This window comes from Neopsephotus bourkii, unplaced genomic scaffold (assembly GCF_033783945.1).
Source record: "Neopsephotus bourkii isolate Nb327-2 ecotype Australia unplaced genomic scaffold, CSIRO-AGI_Nbou_v1 NB_593, whole genome shotgun sequence".
In the NCBI taxonomy this organism is placed as follows: domain Eukaryota; kingdom Metazoa; phylum Chordata; class Aves; order Psittaciformes; family Psittacidae; genus Neopsephotus; species Neopsephotus bourkii.
Window position 1 is genome coordinate 153,213 of NW_026901094.1, and position 16,623 is coordinate 169,835.

Genomic DNA, 16,623 nt, shown 5'->3' on the forward strand with positions numbered 1-16,623 from the left:
AAAAAAAAAGAGAGAGGGAATAGTGAAACAGAAACAGACAGCAATACTTATATTTACATTATATTAAGAGAATAAATTTAATCAAATATAACATCTCACTTGGATTTTCAGGCAACCCTTCCAAAAGAGGGGTTGTTACAGTAAAGATGGAACCAGAGTAAAAATACATTTTCTGTTTTAGACAGTAGTGGATATGACCCTTGTGTTGCAAGATGCTTTCAGAGACTACCCAAAACCAGACAGATTTAAAAGCTTCCCAAGCGCTGACTGTAAATTGCTCTGGCGGGAGCAGCTCAAAAGCAAAGCCTGTATTTCTGACAGCTTCATCATTCACGAGTTCATCAGCATCATTAATTCGGACAGAGGCAAGTAAGTTTAGTAGGTTTAACAATGAATTCCAGTTAAGTAGTAACCATACACTTAAGGGAATCCTACTGCTCTCTCCGATGTCTTTAAGTCCACAAAGAAACCTTCCACATTGCTTCATTTTAGAATGAAATCTGATTTTTAAAGACATAAGACGTTTTCCCACATTCCCAGAGTAGTCACAAACTCGAATCTTGCCAAGCTATAAAACCAGTTTTCCTTTTCAACCAGAAGCAGAAGAGCTTCTCTCCAACATTTAAAGTAAGTTCTTCCCCACAGCTCCTAGAAATAGTTTAGCGATGGAGGGAGAACTTACTAAAAAGTATTAAATCCTCAACAATGCATAAGTAGGTTGAGACACACCAAGAAAAATCCTAGCAAATCAGTCTACACATGGATACTCTCATAGGGTCAGAACACATGTATGTGAACCACAATCGCCTTTACGAAAGCCAGCATCTCTCGGTGTTATTTGTGATTTCCATGGATCAGCAGCTATGAGGGCAACAAGAAGAGTTAAATATTTAAGCCTCCACCAAATATGATTAACCAAAAGCAGCTGAAACTTCAGTGGGATTAACTGTACAAACCAGGGTGAACTCATGTAGTCCAGGACCTGCCCCATCATTTATGGACATTTTCTTCCCTCATACCGAAGGCAACAGCACTGTAGATCTTATGTACGGACGGACTATGTTTTAGTCTAGGACAACACATTGTAGGCATATAACACAGATAGCAGCAAAGTAACTTTCTGTCTGTTTGGGAGTTGGGATTTCTTTTCTTTTTTTCCTGTGGTTTTATTTTTTGAAAACAAGAAAGTGCTTCAGAGCTCTGGAAAAGCGAGCAGGATCAGAACTCCTCATGGACATTACGTGCATAGTCCATAAGCTTGCTGCCTGTGAAGTACTCGCTGTATTTCAGGATCTCTTCCAGCTCTAAGTGATGGTTTTGATTTTCATCTGCTACTGCTATCATTTGCTTCGCTTCATTTAGGGCATTGTATTCATTCATAGGATCCATATATTCCTAAAGCAAATAAGAAAATGATTGTCAATGACTAAGCACACATTCTACACATCAGAATGATGAACCTTAGATCTAGATAAGCTTCAGCAATTATGAGACCAACTAAGCCATCCCAAAGTGAACATAAGTCATGGGAAAAAAAAGTGGTAGCAGAGCTTTTTAACGGGCTTGCTTCTGTTCTCTTTGCTATTTTTCCATTCATTGCTCCCTTGGCTGTTCTAACAGAAATCCAGATTTTCTCACAGCTTATGCCACTGTCTACAATAAAAATATCTTTGACACACTGGTTGCAAACTGAACTATCAAATCTGGTGGGGTTTTGTGAAGAAATGCCAATTCAAAATGAAAAAGTGGCAAGCTACTGATCTGTATGACCAGTACAGATGTATTTTCTTGTTTCTTACATACATTTTTAGAATGATGTTGGATTTAAAACTGTCTTGCTTCATTTTAAACCCACAGGCAGACATTCTGAGGTCAAGTCTCAGAAACAAAGCATTCTGCTCCTTTACCTAACCTGAAACAGATGAATCGTTTCCAAGCAGTGCACTTTAGCTGATGATGTAAAAGACTTAAGATCATCTTCAGTTCTTTCCAGACATGACATATGTAACAGCGTGTCTACGTGCGTACATGTATACAAAGACTTCACAGATAAAATGGCTATTTTTAGAAGAAAATTATCCATTAAAAGGTTATTAACATTGTCTATGTTACAAAATAACTGTTTATTCATACTACCACTATGTTCATAACTCACATATTTGCATCCTGAGCTTATGACCTTCAACATTCACCCTGTCTCAGGGAGAAGATGAACATTTGAGAGCTTCTCCTTTCACCTGCCTATGCTGCAGTATGAATTCTGCTACTCAAAGTACATTCCTGCAGCCAGAACAGGAAAAAACCCAGAAGTGAACCACGAACCTCTTCCACTGGCCACAAAACTGCCACAACTACAGGGTGCAAAGTATTTTGTGTTGTTTCACAGACTCTTCTGCAGACAGAATTAACAGAAAAAAGGGTTTTAAAAATGAAAAACACTCTGAAAGAGATCTCTGCTATTTTCTATGATCCTGGGCCCCAAGGTTTGCTGGTCATTGGGGTTTTTATGGTTTATTTTGGGGTTGTTTTCTTTAATACATAAGTTGCCCGTTACTCCTTTTGCAACTGAAAGTATGACTCAACTGCCCATTAACCAGGGCACCTGATGAAGGCTGTGACTTGTTTTCATATGCTCCATACCCATACAAGTGTCTCTGTGATAAAAAAACCCTAAAAGCATACCTGTGAATAACAGGATAGGAAAACTTCCCCTCTGCTTTAACAAAAAGTGTAACACTATCTGCAAGCACTATAGAACAATACTATAATCCAAAGTAGTAGTAGGCACACACACAATGTACTGTTAATTCAAATATTTTTGGACTTCATAGTCTCTAAAACAGTTTCAATCCTGCATTTAAAACCCTGCTACCAGCTTTAAAAGCACTAGAACTGTTTGAGGAAGACTTACCTCCAGCTCTTCCATTGTGACAATACCATCGTGGTTAGCATCAATCACCTCCTCAAATTCCTTTCTCCTATCTTTTACCCAGTCATCATCAATATCTTGAGCTTGCTGGTTCTCTACAGTGCCAACAGGCAATGAAATGAACTCTGAAAGGGTGAGTTTCTTATCTCCGTCTTGATCTACAAAAGAAGGACAGAGGAAGTGAAAAGTGTCTGCTGAATGCCCACTAAAATGAGAAATTCCTTCCTGTTTGAGATGTCACTGGTACAGTCTGCCTGGTTCCAGCAGTCCAGAACCCTGACTGTAGCAGAGAATAGTTACCATTTATAGCTTTGGATAGCCAAAATTTCTCTGCATTATGGCATACATACAATGTTTTAGAAGGCAAAAAAAAAAAATGAATATACAAATCAATAAGAGGTTTTCTGGACCTGAAGGACACACCAGGTGACAAGTTAAGCCTTTTTCTTTTTTAATCTACAATCTACACAACAGACATTTCTTGCAGCTGTATCCAGTCTCCCCTCGTGTTAACATTCATGTAAGTTACCCCTCACAAATGACTGCACTGGAGTTGGTTTGGCTGTGTGCTTCACATACGTATCACTGGGAAGTCTTCATATTTTTGAAGCTAACAACTAGCAAAGTCATAGCTCCCTTTCTGTTTACTCCAGGTGTTCTAGCCGTTTAAATATGCATCACTAGTGACTCAATAGAAAAAACAAGTGTGCCAATACTTATGAATTTAAGGAAAAAATATTTCAAGACTGTACATCCCGATTCTTACTCAGTTGCTGGGCTGGGGAAATATGAAACTGTAACTGCCCTCCTCATGGAACACTCACATCAATGTATTTTACAGTATGTTACTACGTATAAAACCTTTTCTACTATTGCTACAGTGACCCTCCAGTGCAGAAGCACTTCAGTGTGACGCAGCATCAGCTGAACTTCTTTGTAAAAGTATGCAGTGTATCTTTCTAATATACAATAAATACTGTGATGTTCTTTAACATTCAGAGACTAGTCTTGAGAGAGGCACAGACAACTCCAGAGATGACAGCATTAACGGTCTGGTTTTCTTACTGACCACATTACAAAGTATGTAGAACAGAGCACACAAGATATGCCAAAATTTCAGAGACCCATGACAGTGCAGTGACCTAACACCTACCCAATAAAATGGTTTGCAATTAAACAACTCCCAAGAAAGATGTTTTAAAATGGCATACCCAAATCTCGGATGATTTCTTTCACCATGAACTTCAGCATCCCCCTACTATGCTCTGGATGGAGAAATGACAAGAACTCTTCTTCATTCAACATCAGATCAGGAGGTGGGTTGTCAGCTTGGTACCACCGATCCTTCAGGTTATCTAAAACTTCCTGTGCTAGAAATGTAAGAAGATTAAACCTATCATGTTCAATCTACTTAAAGTGCTTAAAATATACCTTCCTCTGACACGGAATTGTTTAAGCAAGGATGACCAGCTCAACACCCAGGGAAAGCAGGAAAACAAAATGCAATTAGTTTAGTCTAGTTTGTGCTAGGAAAGGTCCTTTAACCAAATAACCAAACTGAAATTAGGGGATGAAACCAAAAATTTAACTACACCAGTATCAAACCTCAGCATATCAAGTGAAAAGTACCATCCTACCAGTACTGTTAGCTGGTTCTGGTAGGAGGTATGAATAATACAACTTGCTCTCCTTTCTTATTTTCATATTTTGAAGCCCATTACCAACAGAAAATTTTAGCCTGCCTGAATACCAGCAGTACCTTTCTTCTGAACAAAACATCTTTGTTTTCTAAATTTTTTCTACATTATGTATACCTAATGGTCCTGAACGTAACTAAACAGGGAAAAAACACCTGTGCAGGGTATTCTTTTTCTGGTGTAGGCATTTTCTAAATGACACAGTGGAAAAAAATACTGCCTGTAGCACACGCTGCTTATCTGCAAACTACACCAACAAACACAAAGCTGAAGCAATTGCTGCTCACAAGTCTTAAAAACACTCTGAAAGACTACAGTCTTCCTACAACCTTTTTTTACTACTTTAATAAACTATCTTAAATAGCTCCTGCATGCTCTTGGTTGCTGACTTTACACTACTAATTGCAATAATACAGTTGCAATGAAGAGTTAAGTCTTCAGCGAACGTTTTCTTCTGAAGAGTAAAGAAAAACTTCAGAGCCTGAATATGAATCTTAGGGTAAGCTTGTAAAAGGCAAGTTTTAGTTACACCAAATCACTTGCTTATGGTCTTCCAGAGTAGCCAACCCCAAATGTTAGAAGTCACAAGTCAAGTCTCCCTTTTGCCTACCTTTCCTACTCAGCCTTAAATGAAACTCAGCTGTCAGTCATCACTGAAACGTTTATTTAACCCTAAGTTAAATGAAGTTGTGTCCTTATTTTTGCCCTGGCATCCAAACTGTAGCATGTTTCTGTGCAGGACTCAGAACATACCTTAAGATCCACAAGTTGCTCTTTTTTATTATACAGGCCAAAATAAAAGTACCTTTACATTGCATTATAGCATGAAAACAAGTTGTGCTATCCTCCTCAGCAAGCAGTAGATAACTAATGTGACTTTCCCAAACAATGCTTGCTACCTAGGTAGAAAGACAATTATGTACCCATTTCCCTTATTCAGCAAATCTGATGAGCATTCCTGTAAACTGTAGTTAACCACACTGCCATAGAATACGCTGCACAGGTGTTTTCCCTGCCAGAAAACTCAAAGGCCCATTTGCATTTTAGTTGCTTTTTGATAAATGGAAAATATAACAACATAACCCACTTTAAAATGACTAATTCCTGCAAGGAAAGGCTAAGGCTTCATGCGTTACTTAACAGTAAGTTTAAACCCTTTTAGACAGCGGGGCAGAGAGATTAGTCTCTTGTTGCCAAGTTTATACCAAGCCAAATTCAATCGGAAGTTTCAGAAGTAATAAGGAAGAAACAATCTCACTAAACTAAAAAATCATTCTCTATAAAGAGAACTCAGATAAAATAACTGCTAGGCAACCTTCTGCTGTTCCAGTATGCTTTGCAATGCCTAAGCCCACACCTATTTAAACATAACTGGCAGCACATACACCCCTTCTCAATTTTAGAAGAGGAATTCTTTATAGCAGCTCCCTTTCATTTGGAGCAAGAACGGTCCTAGTTCCTGAATGGACAATGTAAAGGTCCACAGACAACACAAGTCTAACAAATTTTAGCAGACTCTTAAATGTAACTACCTGAGAACTATTCAAATAGGCAGTAACAATTAAGCAACTAATTTTTTTAGTGTTAAGTATTTAGATCAAGAGTGTTGGGAAGGCAGATTTGAGTTGGAAAGAAATATAGTGTTTCTGTGTAATGACTTACATAGTCTGTATTTGTGTAGAAGCAGAATAACGAAACATTCATCTCATTTTAAGAACAGTTTTGACATTCAGGTTTTAGGAATGTAAAAGAAAAACACACACCAACGCTTTGCACTTACTTTCTTCATCTATTTTCAACTCTTCATTGTTTTTGATCTTCTCTGCAATCTCTTTTTCATTAAAGCCTTTGCTTGCCAAAAACTTAATTTTATATTCATCCCAGGACACATGGCCTGTAAGAAAGAGCCATATCTCAGACATGGTATCACATGCTTAACAACAAACTTTCTTATCACTTAAAATAGTAGGTGCTAAATTCTTTTGGCTCAGCTCTATAACCATCACATTAAGCTTTATGAATGGCAATATGAAAATTATCACCTAATTTACTTTTATGTTTCTTTAGACCACACAGGCCTTGTGAAAATAAGCCATTTTTGTCACCATCGTTACCCCATCCCTGGCAGAGCCATCATTTCCTATGACCACAAGTGAAATAACACAGCAGTCAACACATAACTACCACTCTGACTGGAGCACATTACTTCTTTGCTTTATTGTCTTGTGTAGGGATGAAATCTCATGATCACATGCAGACCAAAAGAACTTGCATTTTGTTACAGCACATTTGAAGAGCAGGTTTGGCTACTAGCAAGAGACTGAAGACATCAGGAGATGGAGGAAATCATTCATCTTACCATCACCATCAGGGTCCACAGCTCGGAAGTGCATTTTATTCTCTTCCACAGCTTCCTGGAAGTGTTCATCTGTCTTTTCCATGATCCAGCGCTGCATCTCTTTGGCACCTATCTTTTTATCATTATTTATATCCACTCTGTGGATGAATAGCAAACAAGATTTACATTTGGAGACTGACGGGGGCAAACATGTAATGTATTTTTAGACTGTAATTTATTTACTTTATTCAACAGTAACATAGGTTGCTACAGAAAAGACTGTATTTATAACCCTCTCCGAGAAGGTGTCTGTAGTTCAAAGACTGTACAAGTAGCAAGTTAGTGCTTTATTTCATAATTAAGCTTAAGTAATTACAACACCCAGGTTACTACCCAGTGAAAAGCATCCAGCCACACTTCACTTTGGTGTAAGTGAACTCATTTCAGTATTAGGTTTTTCAGTAAATTTTTCAAGTACAGGAAACCAGAAATACACCAAAATTATTCTATTTCATATTTGTTCAGTATTGCCAACTGCCAGCTGCTGCAGACTGTCATTACTGAAAAATTTCTTCTCTAACATTATCGCAGTTTATCTTTCCAAGTCCTTTTTACCTTTATCTTTCAAGAGCTGCCTCCCTGTGACTGCCCAGGTGTCAACTGCCACCACCATTAAAAACAAGCAAAATGGTACTTTTGCCAAGACAGGATGGACCAGGCAATCCTTAAGGTCCCTTCCAACCTGGTATTCTGTGATTCTATAAAAATACAGTGCAAGGACTTCCAAACTGTTTAATACTTTGAGCTACAGAACTGAACTTTTTCTACCTGACTAAATTATCAGTAAACGTCCAATCTGACAATCCATGTTATTCCTTAATGGACTACCAATACTGCTCTATTGTACTGAGATTCACTGCTATATCAGCAATTCCATGAACAGGTATTTCATTAAAATGAAATAACACACAAATTACAGTTGAAGAGCAAACACAGAACCGTAACATGCCACTTTAAAGGTTTGGTTTTTCTGAGGATATCATTAAGTATTTATTCTGAAACAATACATTATTTAGAATCAAAAAGCCGTCACTAACATTTAGGAGGCAAGATTCTATTTAGAGCACATCAAAGCCACTCTTGTTCAATTAGAACAACAAACCACCATAAAAACACACACAAAAAAGGAGAAAAACAAAAAAGACAAACACACACACACAAAAAGAAAACAGCTTAACTTTGGCTTTTTTATCTGTTTGTGTTGCTGTCTTAGCAGTACTGAAGTGTTATCATTGAAATTCAAGTTATTAAATGTGATTTCCCTTTAAATGTCAGCTAAATGTTAAAAGCTTAAGCCAAATAACAACTCTAATCTTCTACAATACTTAGCTCTAAGAATAAATGCAGAACGAGTGGGTTTAAATATTGTATCACATCTTTCCTCATACATATGAGTACGTTCATTATTAGCAACTTTTCAGTACGACAAGACCAGTAAAATGGTCACACTCCACTCACACCACTCTGCAAATACAGGTGAATAAATGTAGAGCGTGATATGGAACAGGTAACATCAAAAATGAGCAGGGAAAACAAAGCATTTCTCCCTCAACATTTAACATCCCAGTTGTCTTAGATCAAAGCTATCAAACTCACTACTTTCTAACTGTACTCTCCGTATAAATGACATTTTAACTGGGAACAAAGGTAAGAAACATCCCATTTATTGCTATTCTAGGTCATGAAAGTACACCTCTGTTCTGCTACCAGAAAGCACAAGAAGCCTCCAGTGACTCAGATTTTCATGAACTAAAAGACATTCACTGTACAAGGGGAGCTGAAATCCTTCTGCTGGCCATGAACAGCACTTCTGCTTCCTAGAGTCATACATGACTGTATGAAATAAAAGATGTGGTCCTGCTGTGAGGTTACCACCTAAGGCAATAAAAACAAAAGACTGGCCATGCTTCCTCAGGTAACCATCTCATACAGAGCAGGCTACTGAAAACGTTTCCACTAATAATGGCAAGCTTAGATAATTACATGTGGCTGAACAATCTCATACTGGGAAGTCATGGAAAACTGAGATGGGCAATCAGTCTTCTAAGGCAGACAGGCCTGAGCACACAAAGGATGCGAGTAATGAGTGGTACATTCTAACGTGCTCCTTAAAAAAAATGCGAAAGAACAAGTACTGGCAAGAAAGAATTTAAGTTCAAGAAAACAAGAGGAATCCAAGCAAGGATATCTTGCCAATTTACAACATACTGGGGGGAGCAGGAAGGCAGTGCTCTTACTAAGAGGACTAAAGATAACAATTGCCTTGAGTATCTAATGCGTATCTCTTTAGAATTGGTTTGTTTCATCCAAATAATGAAACACAGATCCAGAATTTATTTAAGAACAGAAAACAAAGCAAAGCTCTACTTTAGATGGTAGGTGTGCAAAATGTATTAGATGTACATTTAAATGTGTGGGTTAGGAAAAACACAAATCAGGATGCACAACATCACCTAAAAGCTTCTAATGGCATAAAGCATAAACAGGTTTTCAACTGAGCAACACAAATCTGTAATCTAAACCAAAGATATTAAACCAGGAACACTTAAAATGTCACTTCATTCTTTATTCTACCTGCCATTGTCCAACATTGGCTGTCATTACCAGCACCTTCCCAGCACAGACAGAATGCATACCAGTAGAAATAAATGCTGTGGTAGCCTATCAGGCAAGCTGAAATTAAGAAAGGGGGCATGGATAGTACCCAAACCACTCCCCCCTTGCAGTCCAAACACAGTCCCAGCTGTGGAGTCTATCAGAGCTACACTTAGAAGCATTGGGGGATTCAGGAGTTCCGCTTTAGGAAAGACTAAGTTTATGCCTTTTAAACAAGGGGAATTAAAACCAAAAAACCTCTGCACACCGAAGTAGTAAGTGGAAGGCTATTTAAGCCTGTGTCCTGATGAACAACCACCAGGGTAAGGCACTTGGCTAACAAAGCTTTTCATTTTTAAATCACCACTAGGATTGCTACTCAGTAGCTGAAAACATCAGCAAAATGCAGCTGATAGAAGGATATGCAACTTTCAGACTCACAGAGGTAACTCCATCACCAGACTCACAGAGGTAACTCCATCACCACAAACACACCCTGTCAGAAAGTACACACATTACAGACTTCTTCACTTTATCGGTTTTGTTCCATACATGCAATTTAATTTACAGGTTGTGACCCTCAGAAGCACCAAACTGAAGCCTAGTTCCCAATGCCACTGATTTAGCAAAATCAGCATCACCACAAACACACCTGATTGCTTTCAATATCCTTCCTCCTCCCCTGCTATCCCACCTTCACAAGCCAAATTACATCATACAGTAACACAAAAGAGAACCCACAGATTCCAAGCTGATTTAAACTATATCAATGAAGACAAATTTAGACTTACTAGCTTTCCAGAGACATTCACACTGTTTCTCTTTTCAGCCTTTAAGAGTGTGTCTAGAAAGCAAGTGAATTCCTCAGAATGCTCTTCTACATTCCTAATGTGATCATCTGATGGAATGTAATTGTATCCAAGCGAAGCTGATCTTGAATCCAACTGCTTTTAAGCTGCTTAAGCCTCTTTCATCACAAAGAGGCAGAAATGGAGTTTGCAGTTTGTGAATGACAATCACTAACCACCCGTTGAGTGTTTCCAATAAGCATATAGCAATAAAGAAAATTAAACCTTCTGAGCACAATCTTAGTATTTGGGTATATGCTACCAGTGAAGTGAGTGGTCTGAAGAGCAGACACAGTGATAAAGGATTCTGCTCTATATGAGGAAGGCACTCTGGTATGCCTGTTTGGTTTAGCAACTTTATTCAGGAGAACACCAATGTTATTATTGATATTTTTTCCCTGTTAATGAAAAGTCTGCAGAAAAAAAAGCTTTGTTAAGCCATCTCATTTGATTTCAAGTATAACAGCATCCCCACACCATCATGAGCATTAAAAGCACCAATGTAATTGAAACTGTTCTAATAAAATTAATCCTCCATTGCAAAAAGGCAAATAAAGCGAATTCTGCCACCTGTTGTCTAAAAGCATGCACTGACTTTGATTTCCAATTCCATTAAGTGACCTCCAAGCACCTGACAGCTCATCAGCTGACACAAACCTTACGTAGCATAAGAAATGCTTTATAAAAGAAAAAAATGCTTAAACGTCTAGAATTCAGTATTTTTACACCTAGATATGGACAAAAGGCTTTGAAAAGGCTACGAAAAGAAAAAACTAATCTTTCTATTCTTATGCTTCATTCTCTTTTCTAAATTCTAAAGAATTAAATGTTAACAACACTTCATACAGAAAACTGTCACATCCATTTCCAAATTCTTGGTATATGCAGTTAGGCACAATTATTTTTACCCTTCGTGTACTTCATTCAAACACTGACATTTTAGACACTCAGCATCTACTAGGAAGTTTTATGAACAGAAAGCAACTGGTAGTTTATTTACCACACTGTCATCCATATATCAGTATGTTTTATCATACCATTCCATTCTCACTCCTGAGGATGGTTTATACAGGTACATTAATACCTTAGTAACAAGAACACAGTGCTTACAGTATGACGCTTTCCCCCTCATCATCACAGGTTTTGGATACTTTGAAACTTGCAAATTTTACTTGAAATCAGAGAAAGAGGCTGCACTGCTCATGGCAATGTACATAAACTTACTTGGAAAAGATGACCATGAGCTTCTTCCTATTTCTTCTGGGTTCCGAGTCTTCCTCGAACTCTTCCATCTCTTTTCCTAGGAAAACTTCTTGATGAAATTCCTTGTTAAGGTGTCCATCCATCTCCATTTTGACCCCGTTCAAGTGATCTGGGGGCAAGATCTCATTCTCATCTTTGCTGTCAGCTGGCTTTTCTTTGAGGGCTGAATTATTTGCAGGCCTTGCGTAAACATCCATGAGGAGAAATACAAACAGAAGGGACAAATACAGAGATCCCAAACCGCAGAGAAAGGCCTGTCTTGACATCATTTTTTTTTTTCCCTTTCAATTCAAAGTACTGGCTGGTTAAATTTCTGTGAATGGATTAAACAATCTAAAAACAAAAAGGAAAAAGCACATGCAAATTCAACTCATTAATAAAACTTCTAAAATTCAGAATCTATACACACATTTAATACAAAAGAACTAAAAACGCTGTTAAATAATAAATACGCAACAAGAGATTAATTGTGCTTGTTTTCAGTCTGGACAATTGTAACCTCTGTCAGAGAACCACAACAAAGATGGAGGGGGGACTTTTGACTAGGGCCTGTAGGGATAGGACAAGTGGGTTTTAAACTGATAGAGGGGAGATGTGGATTAAGCATTAGGAAGAAATGCTTCCCTGTTCAAGGCCAGGTTGGACACAGGGGCTTGGAGCAAGCTGCTCTAGTGGAAGGGGTCCCTGCCTGTGGCAGAGGGTAGAACTGGACGAGCTTTAAGCTCCCTCCCAACACAAACCATTCCATGAATTTGGAAAGGCTGAGAGACACAGGGTTACAACTGCCATCGCATGAAGGGGAGCTGGAAACACACAGGAAACAGCCGGCAGGAAAAAGCAACCAAAGGGGCGGACCTGTCATGCCCTGCTTGCCGGCGTCTGAAAACCTCTGCCACAGAAGAGCTCGCAGACACAGAGACAGGACCCCATTAGCGCGCTGAGGAGCACAGAACTCCCACAGCCGCGAGGCCCAGTCCCGGGACAGGGAAAACCCACCCGGCCCGCGGGCAGGAGCCACAGACGGGGAAGGGGAGCCTGGCACGCACTCACCGAGAGCTCCGGGTGCCTTTTTCCTGCAGGAGGGGGAAGCAGCCTCCAAGAAGCGCGACGGAACGGCCCCGGCCTCGCAGCCCCGGCGGCTCCGCTCGGAACGACCCCGATCCCGCTCCCGCCCAACAAGCACGGCCTGAGGGAGCGGGAGGGGGGGCACTGGGGCTGGGCGGGAACTACGTCAGAACGCCGCGCGTGCGTGAGGGAAGGCGAGCGGCCATCTTGGAGCAGGGCAGAAAGCGCTCTGAGGTGAGGCAGCCGCCATTTTCCCTCACGGCGGGCCCGGTGAGGGGAGGAGGCAGAACTCGCTGGGTGCTGAAGAGCTGAAGGTACTTCCTCACATGGAATCAAATGGGTTGGAAAAGACGTTGATCAAGTCCAACCGTTCGCAGCACTGCCAAGGCCACCACTGACGGCCTCGTCTACACAGGGTGTGAACACTTCAGGGATGGTGGCTCCACCAGTGCCCTGGGCAGCCTGTTCTAATGCCTGAGCGCCTTTTTGGGAAGGAATTGTGCCTCAGCTCCATCTAAACCTGCAGCTTGAGGCAATTTTTTTCTTGTCTATTACTTGTTACTGGAAAGACCAGTGTCTCATCACTACAACCTCCTTTCAGGCAGTTGAGGAAAGCAGTATGATCCTGAGCCTTCTCCAGCCTAAACTCCACAGTTCCCTCAGCTGTTCCTCGCCGTTGTGCTCTAGGCCTTTCACCACCTTTGTTGCCCTTCTATGGACCTGCTCCAGTGCTGAAGACATCCTCTCCAAAGCTACCTCAGCAAATCATGCTCCTTTTTACCTCAACAATAAAGGGGAACTCCACACGTTATAATTCCCTGTCAGGCCGCTTTTCCCTGACCATATATTCATCTCCAGCTCTGCACTAATTTCTCACCTGTTTTCCTTGGGAGCCCTTAAATTACTGCTTTCTGTACGTAACGCGGTACTCGCAATTCTTATGGAATAAGAACGCTAGCTAACACATGACTCCTTTCACAAGACTATGTGCTAACTGTGCCGCAACGAGCACCACCTCTGCTCCCCTGCCCACCACAGCGCGCCCGGAGCCGCAATGGCACCGCCTTGGCTTCAGCTGCCCTGCTTCAAGATGGCCGCCGCAAGGCGCCACCGTCTATGGTCAGGTGGTGCTGGACGCGGCCACGCCTCCTGCTCCTTCCCGTACCAGGCCAGCGGCGAGCGGAGCGGCGGCGGCTGCACACAGCGAGTCCCGGCGGGAGGCCCAGCAGGTACGCGGGAGCTGAACTGGTCCTGTCCCGGCGCTTCCCCGAGGAGAAGCAGGCCGGAGGCATGAAACCACCTCTGAGGCACGGCGAAGCGCGGTGAGGGTTCCCGCAGGAAGCTTGTCCCCTCTCGGCGGCCGTACGCCACTCCAGCCCCCGGGGCTGGGCCTTCTGCCGTTCCCGCCTAAACCTTGGCGACGGGGCCTGGAAAGGAGGTCGAGGCCCCGCGGCCATGAAGCCGCTGCGGCTGCTGTGCCGCCACAAGACGGCCCTGGGCCTGGGCGGGCTCTCGCTCTTCGCCGTGGTCCTGCTCTACTTGGCCAAGTGCACCTCTGAGGGCCTCCGTCCTCTGGCAGCCCCCCGCGGGCTCCCACACAACCAGCCAGCGGCCCTGCCTCCCCGGGGTGCCCGGGGCCCGCACGCCCCCGCAGCCCCGCCACCCTCCCCTCAGGAGACCGCCTTCGTGGCCGTGCTCATCACCAGTGGCCCCAAGTACAGCGAGCGGCGCAGCATCATCCGCAGCACGTGGCTCTCCGGCACCGGGCGCCCACCTCACGATGATGTCTGGAGCCGCTTCGTCATCGGCACAGCGGGGCTCGGGGCAGAGGAGATCCGTAGCCTGGAGCTGGAACAGAGCCGGCACAGAGACCTTCTCCTCCTGCCGGAGCTGCGGGATTCCTACGAGAACCTGACTGCTAAAGTCCTGGCCACGTATGTCTGGCTGGATCTGCACCTGGACTTTCAGTTTGCCCTGAAGGCCGATGACGATACCTTTGTCCGCTTGGATGTGCTTGTGGAAGAGCTGAGAGCCAAGGAGCCACGTCGCCTCTACTGGGGCTTCTTTTCCGGCCGTGGTCGAGTGAAATCTGGTGGCAAATGGAAGGAGAGTGCCTGGGTGCTCTGTGACTACTACCTACCCTATGCTCTGGGTGGTGGTTATGTGATTTCTGCCGATCTGGTGCACTACTTGCGTATTAGCAGGGACTACCTGAACATGTGGCAGAGTGAAGATGTCTCCTTGGGCGTGTGGCTGGCTCCCATTGATGTGAAGAGAGTGCACGACCCTCGCTTTGACACTGAGTATAAGTCACGGGGTTGCAACAATAAGTACATAGTAACTCATAAGCAAAGCATCGAGGACATGCTGGAAAAGCACCAGACCCTGGCTAAAGAAGGAAAGCTCTGTAAGGAGGAGGTTAAGCTCAGGCTTTCCTACATGTATGACTGGGGAGTGCCTCCTTCACAGTGTTGCCAAAGGAAGGATGGTATCCCTTGAAAGGCTGAGGAAGGAGAAGGCAGAATGTTGGTGGACTCTTGGTTACTGTTGGGGAGAATCCCAGTAACTAGGGCTTAAAGATTACTCTAAAGATTTTGCACGTTTCATTATGTCACAATCAATGAAACCCTGAAACTCCTAAGAGCTACTGATGTGGGATGATGCAGAGATGCTTAAAAGAAAAGAAATAGATGACAAAAAGCATGGAAAGGCTCAGATGACAGGATTGAAGGCAAGTAACAGGTTGCAAAATTTGGATAGTACAGAAAGTTTGGGGGGGGGGGATAACTTGAATGAAAAGTTGCTGGAAGATTTATTTGCTAAAGATCATGACAGGCCTTTATGCCGGCTATAAGATTGTCAAACTAGCATCTGCTGTTTATTTCTTGGCAAGGACAAAGTGGCAGCTTGGCAAGGTTTGAAGGGTCTAGTGGGGCTGCAAATTAGCTGCTAATGCCAATGAGAGCAGGTGGCTGGTTATTGACACAAGCAGTCCAGTGAAGGGAACAATTTTATGGAGGATATTTGTGTTAGGGGAGGGAGAAAGCCTCTTTCTCTGGCCAGTGCTCCAGTTTACAAGAATGGCATTATTAGACCTGTATAACTTGTCTTTAAGCTTTTTGTTGTTTTAAAGAAATCATGTATATAAATTACCTGGCAGCTACAGGGTAAGTCAATATTTAGGAAGGTGGATGAGTTATGGTGTTTGGCAGATACAGAACATATTATCTTATTTTGGGGGCAAATAGTTATGCTATGAAGCTAGCCTTGTTAGACATAGATGTTTTTTTGCGTATCCTCCTGTATATGAAGAAACATTTCCTCTCCCACAGTAATCTCACTGATGACTACAAGGTCAGACATTGTAGGCTTCAGCTTTATGTTGTTCTGAGTTACTTCTGTAAAGTGTAAATTAGCAGGATTAGATCAGTGGAAGCTATTCAGAGTTCAGACAGGTGTGCCCTGACATGGGTACTTCAGCTAAGAAAGTAAACTGTGTGTAGTCAAGAGAAATTGGTTCCCCCACCACCCAAATTCCTGTTTGGAATTTGTACAATTGCAATTGTACATTGCAATCTAAGGAGAATAATCCAACAGCACCAACAACAGACACCTGTACATGCTCAAAGCTCAACTCTATGAATTCCCTCCTCTCCAACAGCACTTAGTGGAACTAAAAATAATATCACATGAGGTCTGAGTGCTCAACTGACCCATCAATAAAGGGGATCATGACCCTTAGTCCTGTCTACACTACAAGTAATTCTTGTACTGACAGAGCTGGTCAGTATCAGATCCAGTGCTGGACAGTAAATGCAGACAGGACAA

At 42.1% G+C, this 16,623-nt stretch overlaps 2 protein-coding genes across 2 annotated transcripts; one reads left to right on the plus strand and one right to left on the minus strand.

Annotated features, from left to right (window-relative positions):
* Positions 1-47: 47 nt before the first annotated feature.
* SDF4 (stromal cell derived factor 4) lies at positions 48-13,018 on the minus strand. Its single transcript, XM_061351511.1, has 7 exons — positions 12,781-13,018; positions 11,692-12,063; positions 6,986-7,122; positions 6,407-6,520; positions 4,141-4,299; positions 2,912-3,087; positions 48-1,395 (listed from the first exon to the last, which is right to left on the minus strand). Exons 2-7 carry the CDS (start codon positions 11,997-11,999, stop codon positions 1,219-1,221), a joined length of 1,071 nt encoding a protein of 356 aa, XP_061207495.1. The 5' UTR covers positions 12,000-12,063; positions 12,781-13,018; the 3' UTR covers positions 48-1,218.
* An 806-nt stretch (positions 13,019-13,824) lies between these two features.
* On the plus strand, positions 13,825-16,078 carry B3GALT6 (beta-1,3-galactosyltransferase 6). Its single transcript, XM_061351513.1, has one exon. It carries the CDS (start codon positions 14,251-14,253, stop codon positions 15,292-15,294), a length of 1,044 nt encoding a protein of 347 aa, XP_061207497.1. The 5' UTR covers positions 13,825-14,250; the 3' UTR covers positions 15,295-16,078.
* Positions 16,079-16,623: the final 545 nt, after the last annotated feature.

Coding starts and splice junctions, on each gene's coding strand:
- SDF4 (XM_061351511.1), bottom strand. CDS start 11,999: ATGATGTCAAGACAGGCCTTTCTCTGCGGTTTGGGATCTCTGTATTTG. Junction 6,521..6,985: donor TGTGGACCCTGATGGTGATG/GTAAGATGAATG, acceptor TCTTTCTTACAG/GCCATGTGTCCTGGGATGAA. Junction 1,396..2,911: donor TCACAATGGAAGAGCTGGAG/GTAAGTCTTCCT, acceptor TATTTGCTTTAG/GAATATATGGATCCTATGAA.
- B3GALT6 (XM_061351513.1), top strand. CDS start 14,251: ATGAAGCCGCTGCGGCTGCTGTGCCGCCACAAGACGGCCCTGGGCCTG.